The sequence below is a fragment of the Melanotaenia boesemani genome, chromosome 18 (assembly GCF_017639745.1).
Source record: "Melanotaenia boesemani isolate fMelBoe1 chromosome 18, fMelBoe1.pri, whole genome shotgun sequence".
Taxonomy (NCBI): Eukaryota; Metazoa; Chordata; class Actinopteri; order Atheriniformes; family Melanotaeniidae; genus Melanotaenia; species Melanotaenia boesemani.
Genome location: NC_055699.1, coordinates 18,400,846 through 18,423,241, shown reverse-complemented (window position 1 = coordinate 18,423,241; position 22,396 = coordinate 18,400,846). Strand labels below are relative to the sequence as shown.

General features: G+C 44.0%; 2 protein-coding genes and 2 long non-coding RNA genes across 5 annotated transcripts in view; 1 reads left to right on the top strand and 3 right to left on the bottom strand.

The window, feature by feature from the left end:
- The window catches only part of LOC121628601, a 285,114-nt gene that overhangs the window by 214,949 nt on the left and 47,769 nt on the right, over window positions 1–22,396 (bottom strand). The gene's annotated exons all lie outside the window — the stretch shown is intronic.
- Window positions 7,218–22,396, top strand: part of LOC121628618 (sialic acid-binding Ig-like lectin 7) — an 81,644-nt gene continuing 66,465 nt past the window's right edge. The window contains exons 1-5 of the mRNA XM_041967745.1: window positions 7,218–7,312; window positions 7,423–7,805; window position 8,204; window positions 8,516–8,830; window positions 8,907–9,167. Of these exons, the coding sequence (XP_041823679.1) occupies window positions 7,225–7,312; window positions 7,423–7,805; window position 8,204; window positions 8,516–8,830; window positions 8,907–9,167 (1,048 nt within the window). The 5' untranslated portion in view covers window positions 7,218–7,224. The remainder of the gene's footprint in view (window positions 7,313–7,422; window positions 7,806–8,203; window positions 8,205–8,515; window positions 8,831–8,906; window positions 9,168–22,396) is intronic.
- Window positions 11,731–12,217, bottom strand: LOC121628632. Its single transcript, XR_006008210.1, has 3 exons — window positions 12,195–12,217; window positions 11,911–11,972; window positions 11,731–11,766 (listed from the first exon to the last, which is right to left on the bottom strand). It is a non-coding gene; the product is annotated as an uncharacterized LOC121628632 (long non-coding RNA).
- Window positions 20,655–21,141, bottom strand: LOC121628631. The gene is made up of 3 exons (XR_006008209.1): window positions 21,119–21,141; window positions 20,835–20,896; window positions 20,655–20,690 (listed from the first exon to the last, which is right to left on the bottom strand). It is a non-coding gene; the product is annotated as an uncharacterized LOC121628631 (long non-coding RNA).

The following is a 22,396-nucleotide window of genomic DNA, read 5'->3' as shown; positions in this document are numbered from 1 at the left end:
TTAGAGTGAAAAAACTGTAAAAGTGAATTTTTGTAACTTTCTCAAAGTAAAAGGTGTGAAATGTGAACATGCTAGATGTAGTGACCAGTTGGAAATGTCTATGCTTCCAGAAATGTGCTTGTTCAAAGAATTGTGGAAGGGAGTCTGGCTACTGGCCTGAATGCAGAACACAGAAGGAGGTTGTCATTTAATATTTAGCCACATCCTACAGCATATAAACACATGCCATATCCACACAGACAAGAGGAAACTGTTAAATATCTGAATCATCAGATTCATAAACATTCACACCGTACCTGCACAGAGAACACCTGAAGAAAGTTTTTGTTCTACATGAGGTTTAAGTAGAAACACACCTGCTGTCACTCAGCATCTAATCACAGCCGCTGGGTCACAGCGATCATGAAGAGTCTTCACCAACACAAACACAGCAATGACTCCAGACTCCAGTGGGCTCTCTCAACTCCTTGGTCTACTGTCAGAAACACTTGAGCTCATCCAGCAGGATGCATGTTTCAACATCCTGCTAATAGCACCATCTTCTGGCAGCCAACAAAAGTTTATTGTAGGATGTTAAAATTAACCTGAACTGCACTTTACTGCACTTCTTTATCCAGAGTTTTTTACACTTTGACTTGAAGTACTAAGGGGAGTTCTTGTTGAAAATTTGCAATGATGATGAAGCATGCATATAAAGCGTATCAGCATAGTTTTAAACAGTGGTTTCCAACTTTATCTTCCTGGAAGAGCCCTTTCATGCAACTATTAAAAAGCCATGGACCCCCTGACCCTCCCTGTGCTGAATTCATGCTTGATTTTATGATTTCATGAGCTAGTATTTTACCACAAATGATGCATTTTGGCAGAGTCCTGTCCTTGGATAAAACCACAAGTTGAAATAAAACTTCAGCTTGTTTTTATAAGAATAAAGATGTTCTTCAAAGTTTTTTATTCAAACCAGGAGGTTACAGCTCACAGATAAAGAGTGCATCATACATCAGATAAAATAAACAACAAGATCCTTTATGGCAGCACCACAGAAGCATCCACAAGACACTTTAGAGACGGTCCCTTACTGCCACCTGCTGCTACTAACAACCTACAGCAGCAGCAAAGCATCAGAAATCACATGAGATATTATGGAAATAATCTTCATTATTACTGCTCATATCCTGTAAAAGAAGATTTCACCAATGTGTGGCATCATCAGGTCATCAGCTGACTTATTAATCTGTTATAGACACTGTAATAAATCATTCTATATGTTACATTTATAACAATACTGACATTAAAAACATGATTGTGTTTTCACACATGTAGCTGATGAACAGCATAGCACTGAAAACAGATGTTATATATAGTCCTGCATGTGTTTAATATTTGTATATGTACATCAGAGAAAAAGATGGATGATGTCAGACCATCAGAAGATAATTTACTCAGATAAATATAATAAAAACTAGTCTTAATGATATATATATATATATATATATATAACAAATGAGAGTCAAAGTTATTTTCCAGCAAACAGCTCTGACGTGTGAAGGGAATCTATGACATGTTGTGATACAAACACACCTGTTGTCATTATATGATGTTGTAGTTACACAGTGTAGCTGAACAATACAGTTATAATGTGTGTTTGTAGCAACCAGTGAGTCCAGTGTTCAGTCTACCTGCTGGACTCTTGACTCGAAGCCAATCAGCAGAACAAGCAGCAGAAAATGAGGGCAGAAAGTCAAACAAGACAAACCAGAATGACGACCAATGATTAAGTTTAACTAGAAATTAGAACTGAGATCACTTTCAGAATGATTTAAATATCATATTTCACCACATAACACATGTTCAGCAGAAATAAAGAAGATAGAATAGAAATCCTTCCTCTAACAGAGAACCTTGACATCTTTCTCGTCTTCTTTGTGGCTCATAAAGCTTGAATGCTGGACCACCCTGCTGACATCATCTGCTTCTTCTACGTCCTGTGGAAATGAAACAGCACAGAGAGGTGTTGGTGCTCTGCAGGGAATTTATTGCAGCTCAAACTGTTTCCCAACAGGAGCTTTATACATGTTTATATATGCAGCTTACCTTCTCTGGTTTGTTAGAGAATTTTGATCTAATCCAGCTGAAAGAAAAAAACATCAGACAGATGTTAAACTCTGACATTTAAAGAGACCAACTGGTTTCCAGCTGCAAAGTCTCATATCATAGAACAGTTTGTCTCACCATTCAAAGATGGCGGTTGTACTGTAGAGCATTACAATTAGCAGGATCTTCACTGTAACGTAGACAACAGCCCCAAACTCCTGAATGTCTGTAAAGAGACAGAGTCACCTTCTCCTTAGTGGAAAATGTTCTGCCTTCTAAACCATCATTAACTTTAATTCCTACTGATTGCAGACAAGTCAAATCTAAACTGATGTCCTGATTAAACTCTGATGTTTCCACTTCAGAGGTTAAAATGAATACGATCAGATGCAATATTTTATCCTCTAATAACACTATTTCTAATCCATTTGAGTGTTTGTTTTCACCTGAGGAAATACTGGACAGTTTTGTCCTGGTTAATGCTGAGATGCTTGACAAAGTTCTCTCCACAGTGAAACCCACCAACATGTGTTTTAGATCCCATTCCAACCACACTCTTTAAAACATTGTATGGATAGCGGGGGATGAGAGAAGGGGGAGGAGGACAGCAGTAGAGCCCAGACCCACGGCACACCACCCCTAGGTCCGCCAGGCCCTCCCCACAAGTGCACATGATCCCTCCTCACCCCACATACACACCTATGTCCTTGCACACTCCCATTCATCCTAGTACACACACACACCTCCCTACATACACACAGCAAACAAACCTCCCAATCTCACTCCCCAGCACCTTCCCCTCTCTCCTACCATGCAATATGGGAGACGTCCCAGGCAGACCAAATCCAGTGCCTACAGCCACCCCAAGCCACGTCCCATGAACTCCCACCCAGATGCGGCCAACTGGGCATCCCCAGGACCAGCAGTCCCCCATCAGTGCAGCCACCCTGGGTCCCGGCCCCCGGGGCAACCACCTACCCTGCTCATCCCTGGCGGCACACCAGGGAACAGGGGTGTAAGAGGTAATCATTGCCCTCTATAAGAGGGGTCTGAGGATATAAGTCCAGAGGGAAGTGAACGCCCCCCTAGATGGTGAGCTGCTAGCAGCACTGGGCACCCCCATTCCTGGAAGATCCCCTAGAGCAAGATAGGCCAGAAGCAGCCGCCCCCATGACTGGGCCACGCAGCGACTGCAGCCAACAAGCCGCCACCAACCCCAGAATGCACCCACCCACCACAAACCCAGGAGGAAAGGAGAGGAGCGGGAGGAGAATAACGGGTGAGCCCAGATCTATGGTGCACCACCCCCAGGCCCACCCAGGCCTCCCCCACAAGTCCATGCATACACACACACACACACACACACACACACGCACACACACACACACACACACAAAACAGCTACTTTTCATTTCAGTTCAGTTCAGTTAATTTACAATTTGCAGTATAAAAACAAACATTTTGGAAAACAATTGCAAAGAGCTCAAAATGCACTGTCAACATTTAAACAGACAAAACATACGAAACACCAGCCTAAAAAATACAGCACATGGATACATCCTAAAATGCATAAAAAATAAGAAACAATAAAAACACTGTATTAAAATAAATAAATGAAAAAAAAAAACACTTTTTCATGGTAGATAAACAGTCTGAGGCACATATACATGGGTTTCAATAAAATAGCTCAACGTTCACAGCAGCACTTCTCCTGCTTAGATACTATATGTACAAAACAAGTCAGCAGCAGCAGAAGTAAATAGATTTAAGTTTATGATGCCACCTACTGACAAAACTGCAGCTTTAAAATAAATACATTCCTCATAACTTGTGTGCTAAAGTGCCAAAACACTGTAATTCTAAGCTATACGTTACTATATCTGTATTAAATGTTAGAAATTAATGTAGTTTTTTTTTTCAGCTTTAAACTCTATAGTTGCCTCCAATTTAGTAGAGCGAGAGAAAGAGTGAGAAAGAGAGAGAGGTAATCTTGCACTGCACAAGAGACATACTGTTATGAAGGACCTCTCAGAGACAGAACAGAGTTAACAAGTTTATTGAGAACAGGGATCTTGGTGGGAGAAGGTATCTTATGAATACACAGCTTGGTATCATCCAATAGATCACCCTGGCAGTTGATCCTCGGCTGCAAAAGCTAGCTCTAGGGACGTGGAATGTCACCTCTCTGGTGGGGAAGGAGGCCTGAGCTGGCACGTGAGGTTGAGCGGTTCCGGCTAGACATAGTTGGACTCACCTCGACGCATGGCTTGGGCTCTGGAACCACTGTCCTTGAGAGGGGCTGAACCCTCTTCCATTCTGGAGTTGCCCCTGGTGAGAGGTGCCGAGGCAGGTGTGGGCATGCTCATTGCCCCCCGACTTGGCATCTGTATGTTGGGGTTTACCCCGATGGACGAAAGGGTAGCCTCCCTCTGCCTTCAGGTGGGGGGATGCGTCCTGACTGTTGTTTATACCTATGCACCAAGCAGCAGTTTAGAGTACCCATTTTTTTTCGAGTCCTTGGAGGGGGTGCTGGAGAGCACTCCTTCCGAGTTCTCCCTCGTTCTTCTGGGGTACTATGCATGCTCACGTGGGCAATGACAGCAAGACTTGGAGGGGTGTGGCCCTGCTGTTTTGAATCCGAGTGGTGTTTTATTGCTGGACTTCTGTGCTTGTTCATGGACTGTCCATAATGAAATCCTTGTTCAGACATAAGAGTGCCCACATGTGCACTTGACACCAGGAGACTCTAGGCCGCAACTGTGTAGTCATATCGTCGGACTTGCGGCCGCATGTTCTGGACACTTGGGTGACGAGAGGGGCGGAGCTGTCAACTGATCACCACCTGGTGGTGAGTTGGCTCAGATGGTGGGGGAGGATGCTGGTCAGGCCTGGCAGACCCAAGCGTGTTGTTGAGGGTCTGCTGGGAACGTCTGGTGGAGTCCCGTGTCAGAAAGAGTTTCAATTCCCATCTCCGGCAGAGCTTCAACCATGTCCCGGGTGAGGCAGGGGACATTGAGTCAGAGTGGGCTGTGTTCCGGGCCTCTATTGTCGAGGCAGAGCCGCTACTGGCTGTAAGGTTGTCAGTGCCTGTCGTGGCAGTAACCCCAAAACTTAGTTGGTTAGTGCACGTAGTTGGTCAAAACTATAGCAACTAGCAAAAATTAAAAAAAATAAATAAAAAAAATAAAAATAAAACGCTCTGCTACAACTGTATGCAGCTTGTTTAATCAGAAACAGGGACAGAGTTCTTGTGACAATCAAAAGAGGAAGGACATCAATTTAGACTTAGTCTTAACTTTATTGTCATTATACAAGTGCGGTAGACAAGTACAACGAAATGTCTTCCAGTACAACTGGTCCAAGAGTAGACAGCACAACACGTAAATACAAACAGGATCAGGCAGACTGAGGGCAGCAGCCAGAGGAGTGGCACACCTATTACGCAGATGGAAAAGAATAACATTAGGAATAGAATGGGATGATGGGAGAAAGAAGCATCTCCACTCTGGGCCTGGAGGGGCCCAGTGTTGAGATACAAAAAAACACACCTCAGTACATAAGCACATAATTCAGACATTCACAACACAAGAAAAACACATGGCGGGGGGGAGAGGGGTCTCCCATCGCAGCCAAGTGTGGACGCAGCGCATCCGATCAACCTGTCGCCCGGGAGTGGAGGGAGGGGGGAAAGGTACCAACCAACGTAAAGCAACTGGTTGTTGTATGGAGGCTCACAACACACTACATACAAACAATGCTGCTGTCCTCAGTGCTGGAGGAAACAGAACGGATCACCTGCATCTTTTGGAAAATTTTAATTAGTTAAATGAATGAATAAACACACAAAAACCCACAAATTTTCAAGAAACACCAATAACCTTATTAAAAATTGAATGTAACATGAAAGTGGACTATTTGTAGGGCTCCCCCTAAAAATATACGCTGAATGTCTTGAAGGGAGCTCCTCTGCCTTTCAGGGGAGTCGAGCTCCCCTTAGCTCCCCCACAGTTCAAACTCTGTTTAGGACAGCCTCTTCATTTTGACGAACAATGTCAGTCAAGCTTTATAAACACAAAATAGAAGCTTGCCTGATGTAACATTGTAAAATGTTTATGTTGCATGTTTCTTTTTGCCCAATGTTTAGTTCAGTGGAAATTTAAGGAAACCACTAAGGGGTGTCCCCAACACATTTGTAGCCCTAGGCCATTGCCTAGGTCACCTATAGCAATCGCTGGCCCTGCCCTGGGATGCCCCTCAGGGCAACACAGGCCAGGAGCAGCGGTTAATCATTACCAGGACACATAGATACCGCAGCCAATGAGCTGTCACCAACTCCAGAAATATTACTCCACCAAGCCAGATCATGGTCAAAAGTTTTGAAACTAAAAACCAGGAATCAGAAAGTGTAAAATAAAAGTCTGAAGGGTAAATAAAAAATCCTGAGCTGAAGCCTGTCCCAGACACAAATGAGAAGCATAGTACACACCACACAGTCCATCACAGGAGTGTTTCCACTCTACAAGTGTAACAAATGACAAGGTGCTGTGGGAGGATGGGTGTGAAGAGAAGAGTATCAGAGAGAAGTGCTAACAATTTATCTGATAGTTGTGAAAAAGCCACTGACAATAACAAGTTCTATAAGTAAATAGAGGAAGTTGATCAGTTGAACTCATATACAAGTGTTGCTGTGTTTTTCTATCATGAGAACTTTTTGTCTTTCATATTTCTTTATTAAAATATTTCAGAAACACAACTGGCAAAATTAACAAAACCAACCCGAACTAAAACACATCCTTTTTCACTTTGCATATCTAAATATTCAGAGAATTAATGACATTAAACATTTAATAATTTACACTAATGAGCTGAAGATGCTGCAGTGAGGTGATTTCCTCTTTAACATGGGTGGAGCAGGAAGGATGAAGACAGACTAAAACCAGATATCTCTGTATGTTTTTTGCTTTTAAAAAGAGAAGTTGGTTATTTGTGCTGCTGCTCATCAACATAGATCTGCTAGTTATTTGTTCCTAAAGCTATACGGCTTCGATTTGGTAAGAGAAAACATGGAGAAATTGATATTTTCTAATAAGATGCTTATTGTTTGATCTTTTTTTTTCAGCCCCAACACAAGAGATGAAGGAGGAATGTGGGAGTTTCATGGCGGCCCTGTCTGTGAACGTGGTGACAGTCAACATGTTACTGAGTGTCTTCTTTCTTTCAGGTGAGATGTTTGTTCCTCACTTTTATTTATAGACAATATTTCAGTTATTTCCACTTTAAAATGCTGATGTTGTTTAATTTTTCCACATGTAACATTAATCTGTTTTACAGGTGTTTTTGCTGGTTGTGATAGGAACCCACATCTCTTCATCACTGCACCAAAGGAGATGGAAGCACTGAGTGGATCTTGTTTGCAAATCCCATGTAGCTTTAGTGTTAAAACAGGAAACAAACTTGACAACTCAGGAAGTATCTATGGTGTGTGGATGAAAAACTGGGTGAATTTTCCTCGAACTCCAAGCATTGTTATTTTCAACAGCAGCAAGTCAGAAAACGTCTATCCAGTGGAAATTATTGGAAACCTGCATCAGAAAAACTGCACCACTTTGTTCTCTAGTTTAACCACAAGTCATACAGACAGATACTTCTTCAGGATTGAGAACAAACTGTTCAAGGCAACAGCTGAATGTGATCCTGTTAATATAACAGTTAAGGTGAGAAAAGTTTCTGTTCATCACTACATAATGTTATTAATGTAAAGAGAAATTAAAGTAAGTTACAGATTTGTCTGCACCAACTCTCAGACATAAACTATAAAATTATTATAAACTGTTTGGTCAAATGTTTCAGAAAGTAGTCGTATAAACTTGTTATACTCTTAAAATTTATTCTTCTTTATTATCGTTCTCATTATCTCTCCAGCGAGATTTAATCTTTCCAGGTTTTTTAGGTCTTTGGAAGCTGTTTTAGCATTTAGTCTAAACTTGCCTTTTTGCTTTAAAGTGTTTCTAGTGGTTTACTTCTGAGTTTTAAAACTTCTGAATTTACATCCATGAAGCCACCGTTTAGCTGTAGAATAAATAGTTCATCTTCCTGTATGAGAGGTTTTGAGGGTGGTCATCAATCCAGCCATGATTTTAAAATAAATCAGTCTCATCATCATCATGTGTTTTTGAGACTGTTTAGAAGCTAAATCTGTTGTTAAATGAAAAGAAAACAAACATTTAAACTGTTCCTTCTTTGGCTGATTTAGTTTTGACATTAAGGAAATTAATAACGCAGAAAAACAAGAAGGCTGTTTGTGTCATATTTGATTATAACAGAGAAGCTGAAACTAAACTCTTCAATCACATCTTGATGATTTAATTTCTGTAAAAACAAACACTGATCTGTTTCTGTTTGTGTGTTTAATATGAAAACCCAGATTCTCCTCAGAGACCCAGAATAGAAATCTCAGGTGATGTGAAGGACCTGAAGGAGAAGGAGTCTGTCACTATAACCTGCTCAGCTTTCACTCCCTGTCCACACTCCCCTCCTGAACTCACCTGGAATCTCCAACAAGACTCTCACAGACAAACAGAGGAAAACACAGATGGAACCTTTACAACTAAAATCCAGCAGAACATCACTCTGTCACACACACATGATGGATACACCATCACATGTTCTGCCAGATATCCTGTGGATGGAGGACAACGTGTAAAGACATCAGAGACAGAAGAGACTCTCAGTGTTTCATGTAAGTGATCCTGTCAGCACATCATGGTTCAGCTGCTTCTGATCAATAAAGTTCATGTGTGTCACATTTTCCTCAGATGCTCCTAAGGACACCTCAGCATCCATCAGTCCATCAGGTTTGGTGTCAGCAGGTAGCTGGGTGAAGCTGAGCTGCTCCAGCAGAGCCAAGCCTCCCGTCAGCAGCTTCACCTGGTTCAAGATCAGCACAGAGGGACCCGTTAATGTGTCTGAGGGACCGGTTCACAGCTTCAATGCAGCGGATGGAGGAATTTATTACTGTGTGGCTGCAAATAAACTGGGAAACCAGAAGTCCCAAGAAATCCATCTTAATATTAAAGGTAAACAGTTAATTTACTGCAGTCTCAGTCATGGCTGCTTCAGTTTTGTTGAACAGAGGAACCCGTTAATGTGTCTTAGGGACGGTTTACACAGTTAACATCACCAACATGGCAGATATAGAAAGTTACTTCTGTGTGGCTGCAAATATTCTCGGGATTCAGACGTCATCATGGTTTCATTTGAAAAATAAAGCTAAAAAATAAATTTCTGAAGGTTTTTAAGATATCTCCCTCCACAGACTTTGATAAATATTCTGTGTGACTGTGTAAAATGTTTACTGTTTATCCTAAAACTCTGTTTAAAATAACATTTAACATCCGTGTTGTAATTTCTTTTGCAGACCCATCAAACAGCTCAGCGTCATTACATTTGGAGGAATTGCTGTCATCATCATACCCATCTGCCTGCTTGTCTGGTTTTGGTAAGTGTCTGCATCTATTCATATTTCCTTCCTATTAGCAAAGTTTCAGCTTGACTGTTTCAGTGTCTAAAGAGAGAAACTGCTGAATGAGTCAGCGTTGAATACATGTCACCAGGTGACATATTTATCCTGGTTTATTCTCACAAAATACCGTGATAATGATAGGAGACATGACTTCATCACACAGTATGAGGGGATGAATCATTTTCCTGTAAGGACCAAACCAAAGCTATTAATGTCTTTTAGTAAACAGTGTAAAATCATTTACAACAAGCTTTACTGATTATATGCAATGTCATTTGAACTTCTTGGTATTCAAAGTCAAACAGAATGGGCACAAAGTTGTTCAAAAAATATCCACAAACCAGAAACAGAGTGAAGTTTTTTTTCTGATGAATTCTTATTCTTCATTGGCAGCAACCTGCCTTTTAACTCAAAACACTGAATATTCACTGTGACGTGTCTCTAATGTCTTCCAGGAGGTTTAAGAAACGTCCAACTCAACAAGAGAATCAGGTGGGTGAACATTAACTTAAGGAGAGTTTTTAATAGTATTTGGTCTAAACAATGAGGTGACAGAGTTACTTCGACTTCGGTCTCCAGAGTATGAAGCTGTTCATAAAAACCCAAATTCTCAACAACACTTTTGACCTTTACATCTAATATTTTTAACAAAAGCAGAAGAATTCTTGGGGGTTTATTATCTAAAGAAGTCTTAACTTTACCTAGAAAAAGATATGTACAAGAACTTGTTAAAGTTCATTAGCCCACTGTTGTTTTCTGTAACTAACATGTTATAATGAGAGGGAATAATATATCTTCGTCCTCATAACATCTATCATGTTTTGTTAATGAAAAATTATTTATCAAGAGTCTATGAGAAGATTAAACTTGTGAGTTTTATTTAAAAAAAATCTAATGCATAAGGAGAGTCACAATACAGTCACAGGACAGAATGAAAACTAACAGTAGGTGTGTTTACCGTTTTATCTACAAAGTCTGGGGAAAGACAAACATTACACACAGTTGGGGGAGGACGCTGGCTGTCTTGTGTATGAGAACACCACATATGGAACACATACAGTTCTTACATGCTGTTCTTCTACATGCACTAGTACTAAAATAATAATAAGAAAAATTATATTAGTCCCTCAGTGGGGAAATTGCTTTGTTGCAGCAGTGCAGGAGCAGTAAGCAGAAGCACACAGGTGATATAAGAAAGAACACACACACAAATAATACATAATAATATGTAGATTATATGGTCAGACAGGGTGAGTATGTACAGTGTATAAACATGTACATAAACATGTATATAAATATATAAACACAGTTTACATGTGTTCATTGTAAAGTCTGACAGCAGCAGGGAGGAAAGACCTGCGGTATCTCTCCTTCACACAGCGAGGATGGATCAGTCTGTCACTGAAGCTGCTCTCCAGAGCAGACAGGGTGTCCTGCAGGGGGTGGGACTCATGGTCCAGCATGGATGTCAGTTTTACCAGGACCCCTTTGTCACCTACCTCCTGTCCAGAGAACAGCCCAAGACAGAGCTGGACCTCCTGATGACTTTGTCCAGCTTCTTCCTCTCCCTCTCTGTGATGCTGCTGCTCCAGCAGACCACATCGTACAGGATGGCTGATGCCACCACAAAGTCGTAGAAGGTCCTCAGGAGTTCCCCCTTCACTCCTCAGAAGATAGGTTCAAGATTCAAGGAATCTTTATTATACCGTGAGGGTAATTTGTTGTACAGCCAGCAGTAAAAACAATCAGTCACAAACACACAAATAACAGTAAATATTTAAAAGGACTATGATAAAAATAATAAATTAATAAAAAAATTAAAACTACTTGTTCAACAGGGCAATGGCTGCAGGGACAAAAGAGTATTTGTGTCAGTTAGTCCTGCATTTTGGTAGGATGTACCTGCGCCCCGATGGAAGCAGCACAAATTCATGAGCCAATGGGTGGCTTTGATCTGCAAAGATTAAACGAGCTTCGTTTAGCACTCTGGTTTGATGCAGGGCTGAAAGTTCATTCAGGGAGATCCCTGCAATTTTCCCACATAGTCTAACAATCCCCTGTGTAGCGGTTTTAGTACTCTCACATGCGTTGTGGTGCTCAGAAATCACGAGCCATTCAATGTCGAGTCTCTGACGCCTCTTTATTGGCATGTTCTGGATTTTTGAACATAAAGAAAGGTTCGTCAGCTCCCACAGTCTCAGCTCTGCCACACACACACGAGTCTTGCTGGTGACAGACCGTGGCGAAGCTACACATATGAACAGGCTAAACATTTTATACAAAGAAACAACAGGTACCTGGATTTTTGAACATAAAGAAAGGTTCGTCAGCTCCCACAGTCTCAGCTCTGCCACACACACTGAAACAAAATAAAGTGTACGTCTCACTGCTAAAACTGGCCTGCACGGACTTTAAGCTAGCAACTTGTAAATAGTATTTAATCCTCACACAACACGGATAACACTGAAATTAAAACTCAGTAGTTGTTAACTGGAGGAAATATTTGCATGTATGACAAATTAAGTGCTTTTACACACTGAATAAGAGTCACAGTAACGGAGCCCAGAAGAAGCTAACTTACCACGAGTCTTGCTGGTGACAGACCGTGGCGAAGCTACGGGGCGTAACAGCTAAATCTGCAGGGGGTTCGTCTTTGAGACGTTCAGGTGTTCCCAAAAATGTAAGAAATTATAACTACTCATAGTTAACAGCAGCAAATGAAGACTGAATAACTTAATGGGCAGTAGTAACAGTGACAGAAATACAGCTAATAATGGCAAGTGGAATCATTAACAATTTAACTCCGTTACACTCCCCCCTACTGATCTCCACTAGCCAACATAACCAAAAGAAACCCAAAACAATGAATTCCTTTTTACTGTTTTTTTTTTTTTTTCCAATAAAACACAGCCGGACTGTGAGGCCACACTATAGTCCAAACGTACCAGGCACCCAGAACATCACACCAAGAGGAGGAAATAGGCAAAGGAGAAAAGAAAAAAAAAATAATACAGTGCACGGTACTGCTCAGATCCTGACACCAAGTGTTCCAATCATAAGACTACTCTCGAAGAATTAGAATGGGGAAGGGTTGCAAAGCCTTCCAGCACCCATAGGAAAACATGCCCATATACATGTTAACACACTCATATCATGGCATTACACACAGTACTACTAGTAACCACCTGGACTATGCATCACGGTACTCTCACACAGGTGTCACTACTCACAGAAAAAGAAAAAAAAACAAAACAAATCCTCCCCATGGTTTGACCACAAACACATGTACTTATGCAAAGGTTATTGCTACACAACATAACATCAGCGACCAGCAAGAACTTTCTGGTGCATGTTCTGAATAAGTCTAACAACAGGTCTAACCACCCTCCCATACCTCGTTCTCACACCCATCGTTCTGTCACTGCTAAGGTTCAGGTCCGCCCTTGGTACAACCTCAGAACCAGCACCAGAGGGCAGTGCATCAACCAGAGGTCTAAGGATAGGAGGTTGGGGGCTAGTCATTGCTCCAGGACAGTCCATATCAACAGTCATATTACATAGACTGGACTGGCCAGTCGCACCCGCAGTCCCCACTAAGTCATCAGGAGGAATGTCAACTTCCGTTGTTGACTGCTCCTCAGTGGCAACTGGAAGTTGCGAGATCCATGATGCAGTCCGATCTTCAGGCCCACAGGTAGGTAGATCAGAAGAACCCTCAATGCCTGCATTCCGCACAGACTCATCCATGTCTCTGTCAGTCAGATCACTGACAAAAGAGGCAGAGTCCTCTGGATTAGCAGGAAAAGGTAGGAAGTTCACAGGCATAATAAGATTCCTGTGGACCACTTTCTCTTGGTCCGTGTCACAGTTCCTGAGTCTGAAGGTATGAGTGTTCTCATGTTTCTCCATAACAGTGTAGAGGTGATTCTCCCAGCGATCCGCGAGTTTTCTCCTGCCCCGTTCCCCTTTATTGGCCAAGAGGACTCTGTCCCCGACCTCCACTGGTGCGCCCTTCAGCTTGCGGTCATAGAAGCCTGCTTGCTTCTCCTGCTGTTTCCTAGCAGAGGCCTGGGCAATCCTGACAGCATCCGCCATGTCCTTCCTGAGACGGTGCACATAAGTATCATAGTCCACCACCTGATCATCAAGAAGCACAGACTCGAACATCAGGTCTACAGGCAGCCTCGGGGTTCTCCCAAACATCAGCTGAAAGGGTGCAAAGCCAGTGGTCTCATGGACAGTGGCATTATAGGAGAAGGTGAGAGATCTCAGCAACTGTGGCCACCTGAGTTTGGCTTTAGGTGGAAGGGCTCTAATCATATTACCAAGGGTGCGATTAAACCTCTCAGCTGCGCCGTTACCCATGGGGTGATAAGGGGTTGTATGAGATTTCTCCACACCAGCAACCTGGAGCATCTCCCTTATCAAACGGCTCTCGAAGTTCGCCCCTTGGTCTGAGTGCACCCGTTCAGGAAAGCCATAGACGCAGAAGAAGTTATCCCAGAGCTGTCGTGCGACGACCTTGGCTGACTGATTAGGACAGAGATAGGCCTGGGCCAGCTTGGTAAAATGGTCTGTAACTACGAGTACATCAAGGGACTTGTTGGAAGAGTCCTCAGCTGACCAAAAGTCAATGCAAACCAGCTCAAGAGGTCTGGTGGTCTTGACACTCTCAAGTGGGGCTCTGGCTTCAGGTTCAGGAGACTTGCTGAACACGCAGCGACGACAGCACCGTACATACTCCTTTACATCACTCTCCATCCCATGCCAATAGAATCGCTGTCTGGCCAGGTAAAGTGTCCGCTTCTGCCCCTGATGACCTGCCTCATCATGGACACCTTTGAGGACCTTCCCCTTCTCAGTGGATGGCACGACATATTGGAATGTTTTCCTCCCCGTCACTGCATCTTTGGAGAAGCGATACAGCACCCCAGCTTTGATGGTGAGTTTTTCCCAGTGTTTCAGGAGCCGCAGAGCATCGACGGGCTCATGCAACCGCTCTCGCCTTGAAGGTCGTCTCCGCCGTTCCACAAAATGGAGCACACGACTCAAGCAAGGGTCAGCACGCTGCCTGGCCATCAGCTCCTCCCTAGACAGAGGGCAGGAAGCAGACGGCTCAGGTAGTTGAATGGATTGAATAAGCTGAGTTAAGTGTATAGCATGAGGAGGCAGACACTCTTGCTCCAAGGACTGGTGTAGAACAGCAGACACTGCCTGTGAGCAGAGATGGGTGGCGAAGCTGGCTCCTTATGACTTTGGAATCAAGTACATTCCCGGGGACCTTTCCGTAGTGTAGTGGTTATCACGTTCGCCTCACACGCGAAAGGTCCCCGGGAATGTACTTGATTCCAAAGTCATAAGGAGCCAGCTTCGCCACCCATCTCTGCTCACAGGCGTGAAGTCTTGGCTTACTGAGAATGAACGTCAAGGGGTTGTTGTCGGTCCAGATGGTAAAGGGGTGACCTCTCAGCCAGTGACTGAATTTGTCACAAACAGCCCACTTGAGTGCCAGAAATTCCAATCTGTGAGCAGGATAGCGTGACTGGGCGTAGTTGAGCGACTTGCTAGCAAATGCGATAGGACGTGCAACATCATCACCATCAGCTAACTGGGACAGCACAGCCCCGAGGCCATTGGAGGAGGCGTCAACTGAAAGCAGGAAGGGCTTAGAGAAGTCAGGGTGGGCAAGGGTGGCATTTTCCAACAGGGCCTGCTTTAGCTTCCTGAATGCCACACTGCATTCAGAGGTCCAGTCAGTTGAGGACAGCTTCCTGGCCACTGGGGGGCCCCGTTTGCCCTTGGGACGGCGTGGCCCCTTCACACCCGACACCAGTGCAAACAGAGGTTTACTGATCCTGGAGTATCCCTCAAAGAACTGTTGATAAAACCCAACCATCCCAAGGAAAGACCTGATCTTGGTAGGGCAGGGTATTTCGGAGCCCTCCACCATTAAGTCCTTCTCACCCAAGGCCACGATGGCCCTGACTTTCTCAGGATCAGTAGAAATGCCATCCTCGCTCACGACGTGCCCGAGGAACTTCACAGATGGTCTCATGAAGTGGCATTTCCTAGGTGCTAGCTTCAGGTTGTGCGCCTTTAGCCTCTCAAAAACCATCTCCAGTCTCTGTAACGCCAGCTGTTCATTGGGGGCAAATACAAGTATGTCGTCCAGGTAACAAAGCAGGCTTAAGAAATTCTGGTCGCCGAAGATCGCCATCATCATCCTCATAAATGTGGCGGGGCTGTTGCACAGCCCCTGTGGCAGCCTGTTGTACTCGTAAAGCCCGAACGGGGAGGTGAACGCAGTGAACTGTTTGTCCTCCTCATGGACCTCTACATTGTAGTATCCAGAGGTTAAGTCCATGGTCGAGAAGAAGGCGTTCCCTCCGAGCGCAGCCAGGGCGTCGGTCTGATGGGGTAGGGGGTGCGCGTCTTTGATCGTGCGCGCATTCAACCAACGAAAATCTGTGCAGAGCCTCAGATCCCCATTTTTCTTCCAAACTAAAACAAGCGGTGAGGCGTACTCACTGGTAGACTTCCTTATGATGTCACGTTCCTCCATTTCATTCAGAGCCATCCTGAGCTTTTCATAATGAGATGGAGACAGACGGCGATACGGGAGTCTGAATGGTCTGCTGTCACTCAGCCTGATGCGATGGACAAAGTCCTTGGCTTTACCACAATCCAAGCTGTGGCGGGAGAAGATGGACTCATATTTGGCTAACAGATCAATAAGCTTTGCCCGCCAGAATGGGGACAGATCACTCGAGTCTACGTCAATGTCATGCAGTCCCAGGTCATGCAACATTGAACTAATACGTCCCTTCGTACTGTACTCAGAGTTAACAGTCAAGCTCTTTTCACTGCCTGTGTCAGCCTGTTCAACAGTCCTGGTCACTGTACATTTCACGTCATTACAGTGGTCATTCTCATACAAGTGGTCAGTATCAAAGTCTTCCAGTGCTACACATGGGGACACGTCAGCAATCTTACAGTTGCGTCTGAGAGTCACTGGTTTTGTGGAAGGGTTAATGATCCTCACCGGGACCCATCCGTCGCCCCATAATGGTGTCACAACCCGTCCCACAATAACAGTCCTTGGTACAGTTCTTGATTCACTTGGTTCCACCACAACTGTGCTGCCCGCAGAGAGGCATGCATGGCTGGGTAGGCGCCCCCACACTAAGTGTTCCTGCATGGGCTCCAAGGTCACTGCATGTTTCAGTTTGACAGTGCCTACCTTATCAGGACACTCGTCGCCTCTCCACGTTTCCACAGCGGCTAGCAGCTGCAGCAGAATTTCCTCCTCCCCCGGAGCCTGATCCGTGAGGGACATCTTCTCCCAAAAGTCCTCAGAGCTCTTTAATGTCCGAATGAGGTGTTTAATGACGTTGCTGCCCAGAATTAGATCATCACTTTGACCCTTCACGATGAGTGTGGGCACTGAGAAGCGACAGCCATGCACTTGCATCTTAAGTTCACACACTCCAACAGGGCTTGTTCTCGAACCTCCACATCCAATGAGAACCACTGATGTGTGAGATATGGAGCCAGGACCAACAACACCGGCCTGCTCCAGGAGGGGAAGTACACGAGAACTCAAGGAACAGGCCATGGAACCACTATCAAGCATGGCTCGAAGCTGCACAGCATCTTGGACCAAGACATCAATATGAAAAAGCTTATCGGTTGCGGACAACCTCTGAGTGTTCTGAAATATCACAGAGGAGTTATCACCTTCCAAAGCACAGAACTGTGAGTAAACAGACTCGAGGTCAATATCATCAAGTTCTTGTGGGGACATGTCATCTGGCCCTACACCCGTCCCCTGCTCATGCGGGCCAGCTAGTTTTCCTGCTGACTGGGGGTGTGTCCCAAACCGCGCACTTCTATACTTCGGACACTACATTTAAGTGCTTAGTGCGCTGACACAGAAATTTCAGTAAAAACTAAGTGCACTGAAAGTACCCGGATGCTACCCTAAACTCGGCCAAAAATCTAGTGCGAAACGATGGACACTACACGCACTAAACGGACGCCATCTTGCTGACGAAGCGGAAGGGGAGGGACTTTCAACCAGTTTTTCAGAGCTTGCAGCCACCGACTCAGCGGTACCGAAGCAGGCGGAGGCTGTTTTCTACTGTTGTAAGTATGAAGATATTTGATTATAATTCTAAAATATACTGCAGCATGCTTCGTATCTCTTCTATCCCTGATGACAGTTATGGATCTGATCATTTGTTGGAGGCTGCAGTAGAGTTAGCAACGTAAATGTTAGCAGTTTTATACCCGATTTCGCGGATCTAGATGGGCTATAAGTGTTAAAAATGATTAATGCTATAGGTTCCGTATGTTTATTCATGATTGCTGAACCTCCAAATTAAGCACTGCGGGGTCTCTGGCGTAAACGAAATGGTCCTTGATCTGAAAACTGATTAGGAAACACCGCTGGTTTAGAGAACCCGCCCGTTTCGATGGTACCGCTGACGAAGCAGTAGCTGATTGCAGACGCTTATCTAAAGTGATGTACAAAGTACCCATAAAGTACATAATAATGTTTGCTTTTATATAAACTTCCATTCTGTGTTCACCGTAGGTCACTGTGGCATCAAACTACCGAGCCAGCAGTGGCACTGAGGCATTTACCACCTGCGGGCTAGGACGCTGCTGTGGAGAAGAGGAGGCGGCAAGAGAGAAATGATTTAATTAAAAGTTTAAATAAAATGTTTTCTGCATCCCTGTTTTAGCGTCTTCATTACTGCATTTCATATTTTAAATGATGATTTCTAGTATAATCGGTTTCCTGTTGCAGACGTGAACGGTATCAGTGTAAACACTAATGAAAACAAATGTATAATGTAAAGTAGGCTACTTTAATTCAGTTAAGATATCTTTGCTTATTTAAAAGCTGTTTTAGCATAAAAGTATGACATGCAAACACGTATGTTGACGTGATTTTGGATTTTGGAAGAAAAAAAAAAGGTATATTAACAGAGCGGCGCTGCTAAGCTAGTACGTCACTACCGGTAAGTGCAAAACGTTAGTGCTCAATTTGGATCAGGACTTACCCACGATAGTGTGCACTACAGAAGGTAGTGCTTAGTGCGCACTACGCACTACCTTCCAGTGCACTCACGTAAGTGCGCGGTTTGAGACACACTCTGGGACTGATCCTTTGAGCAGCAGGTGGATCAGATGAAGTAGCAGCTTGGCATGCCACAGCCTGATGTCCGGCAGCATGACAGTTGAAACAAAGACGTTCTTTCCGGCAGTGGGACATGGTGTCATGATTATCTCCCCCACAGACAGTGCATGGACCCCGAGTTCTGTTGCGGCTGCCATTTCCCGGTCTCGGTGCTCTGGAATGCTGGGAGGTCTCCCGCTGCAGCATCCGTTCAAGAAGAGTGATGACATGTTCAAGCGACCGACCTTCAGTTCGAGTTGTTCCACTGTCTACATTTGTTGTAGTGGCAGGTGGGTTCACAGCAGACTGTACATTGCTGCGCAGAACTCTTTCAGCCCGGTTGAACTGCAGGCCATCAGCCGGGCCTGTGGACTGACGTTGCTGGAGGCGTCTTTTTCGGTGGTGTTCATCCAGTCGCACCTGAACATCAGAAGCTGTCCACTCCTCCAGTGGCTTGCAGCTGAAGACTACAGACAGTTCGGCATCAGGGCAGTGGGTGATAAACATGGCTGTCACTTCACGAGAAGGGTTGTCGAGAGTCTTTCCCTGTCTTTCTAGTCCCTCCACTGCAGCATCAATGGCTTTATTAAGCCGAATCCAGTAGTCAACTGCAGTCTCAGCCGGGCGGGGCTTTGTGTCATAAAAGTCGGCAAGGGGCATGAAGGAGGTAACCGAATCACTGAAATGCTGCTTAAGTATGTCAAACACAGGTTGAGGGCCAGATCTTAGGTCTTTAGAGGGCTGGCTGCGAAGCCCGATAGTTACGACATCCCGTGCTCTCCCTCTTAGCTTGCCCAAAACCTCTTCTACCTGGTTACACACCTCAATCCCTCTCTTTTTTAGATAAAGCATCATAGCTTCCTCCCATTCTGAGACTGTAAGCCTGTCAGTGTTATCACCCCTGAAGGAATGTGGTTCATAGCTATCGTGGCTAACTGTCAGGTTAACTCTGGAGAGATCAGCTGTGGTCGGCTGAGTAACACTGTCACTTGCTGAGATGGACTTGAGACATGAAACTATGTTCTCACCTATGCTGGCCCCTATCTGCTTCACTAAATCACTGAGAACATTAACTGGAGTGGATCCCTCATCCCGATTAGGCAGACTAGGCTGACCACCCACCCCAGCATCAACAGTGATACCAGCATCATCACACACAGTATGATTCACCCTAGCAGGATAAGGAGTAGATGTAACACGTATGTCCTCCTGAAGCCCACCCAAAGTTGGAAAATGACTAAACCACATTCTTGAGCCCCTCCCAACACCTGACATATTAGGCACATCCATTATTGGTGACAGCAAAAGAAATAAAAAAAAAACAAATCTCACTTTCAAAATGCAAAACTCCGAGCCCACTTCACTTACAGTGTCATTAAATATCCCATTCAAATTCTTAATTTCTCCCACACAACTGTCCAGTTAAGATTAAACAGCAACTGCTGAATCCACCCATCAAATAATGATCCCAACAAAAAAAGAAGAAAAAAAAATTTTTTTTTTTTTTTTTTTTTTCTTAACAGATCGCATTCAGGAATATTCAATAGATCCATACACAATAATCACAATATTTCAAATAAAGTCCGTTTTTTTTTTTTTTTTTTTTTTTTCTTTTCACTCAGTCCACTCAGAGTTATTTGGCAGCGACTCAGTCCAAAAAGGACGCATTAAGCCATAACCGGAACTCACGGGACCCAGGGAAAGATCAAACAGTCCTTGCCGCTGCAGAGCGAAGAGCTGCGATTCCTACGCGGAATCCGGCGGGGCAACACCAGGCGGAAGACCGGGTCACGGCACCATTGTAGCGGTTTTAGTACTCTCACATGCGTTGTGGTGCTCAGAAATCACGAGCCATTCAATGTCGAGTCTCTGACGCCTCTTTATTGGCATGTTCTGGATTTTTGAACATAAAGAAAGGTTCGTCAGCTCCCACAGTCTCAGCTCTGCCACACACACACGAGTCTTGCTGGTGACAGACCGTGGCGAAGCTACACATATGAACAGGCTAAACATTTTATACAAAGAAACAACAGGTACCTGGATTTTTGAACATAAAGAAAGGTTCGTCAGCTCCCACAGTCTCAGCTCTGCCACACACACTGAAACAAAATAAAGTGTACGTCTCACTGCTAAAACTGGCCTGCACGGACTTTAAGCTAGCAACTTGTAAATAGTATTTAATCCTCACACAACACGGATAACACTGAAATTAAAACTCAGTAGTTGTTAACTGGAGGAAATATTTGCATGTATGACAAATTAAGTGCTTTTACACACTGAATAAGAGTCACAGTAACGGAGCCCAGAAGAAGCTAACTTACCACGAGTCTTGCTGGTGACAGACCGTGGCGAAGCTACGGGGCGTAACAGCTAAATCTGCAGGGGGTTCGTCTTTGAGACGTTCAGGTGTTCCCAAAAATGTAAGAAATTATAACTACTCATAGTTAACAGCAGCAAATGAAGACTGAATAACTTAATGGGCAGTAGTAACAGTGACAGAAATACAGCTAATAATGGCAAGTGGAATCATTAACAATTTAACTCCGTTACACCTGCAATCTATTCTTGTTTTTGAGAGAAAGGGATCCGTACCAACAGATAAAAGAGAAGGTTAAAATTGATTCAATAAAATAATATGAAGCTTCCAATAAAAATACATGTGCTGGTGAGTCTTCCTGCACACAGCGTCCACATGAAGAGCCTGCTCTGACCCTTCCTGTACAGTTTGTACGTGTTGTGAATCCAGTCTAGTTTATTGTTTAGGTGAACACCCAGGTACTTACAAAATCCACCATCATCTCCTTGGTTTTCCCTGCATTGATCAGGAGGTGGTTTTGCAGACACCAGGCCACAAAGTTCTGCATCAGTCCTCTGTACTCCACGTCGTTGTCCTCAGTGATCAGTCCGACAATCACAGTGAATTTCTGCAGAACACAGCTGTCCGTGTTGTGTCTGAAGTCTGCAGTGTAGAGGGTGAAGAGGACCAAGACCGTCCCCTGGGGGACATTTACGCTGCAGGTCAGCAGGTCAGACACACAGTCCTGGGCTCTCACAAACTGGGGCCGGTTTGTGAGATAGTGCAGAATCCACTCCGCCAGATTAAGTAAACAAGATTTTTGTTTCTGTTTGAAGTTTTTTTTTGCTTTTTTTTTTTGACTGTGTGTGTGCGTCCTCATATTAATCCTACTACTATCTGAACCAATTTAACCAGAAGTGAGATCACATGGTTGATTGTAGTAAATGATGGAAAGTTTCTAAGACACGACATGCTTGCTTTAACAGTCTTATACCATCTACAAAACCAATGCTGTCATTTTTCTCTGTCATATCAAAATGAACCAAAAACTAACCGCCATGTTTAAAATCTTGTTTACATCCTACAAATTCAGTAACTTCATCTGGTCCAAATTCTCTAATCTGGCCCGCTAGTGGAACCTTCCAGTAAATAAATGCTTCAACAGAGCTTTTGCGGACACAAGCGAGAGATAAAGCTTCATGTATGTATTTGGCCTTAATTGACAGCTTTGGAAACGCAGCTGTAGCTCATGATTAAGCGTTAGCTTTAGCATACTTAGTTTTGCATAGATTTTAGGACGGCC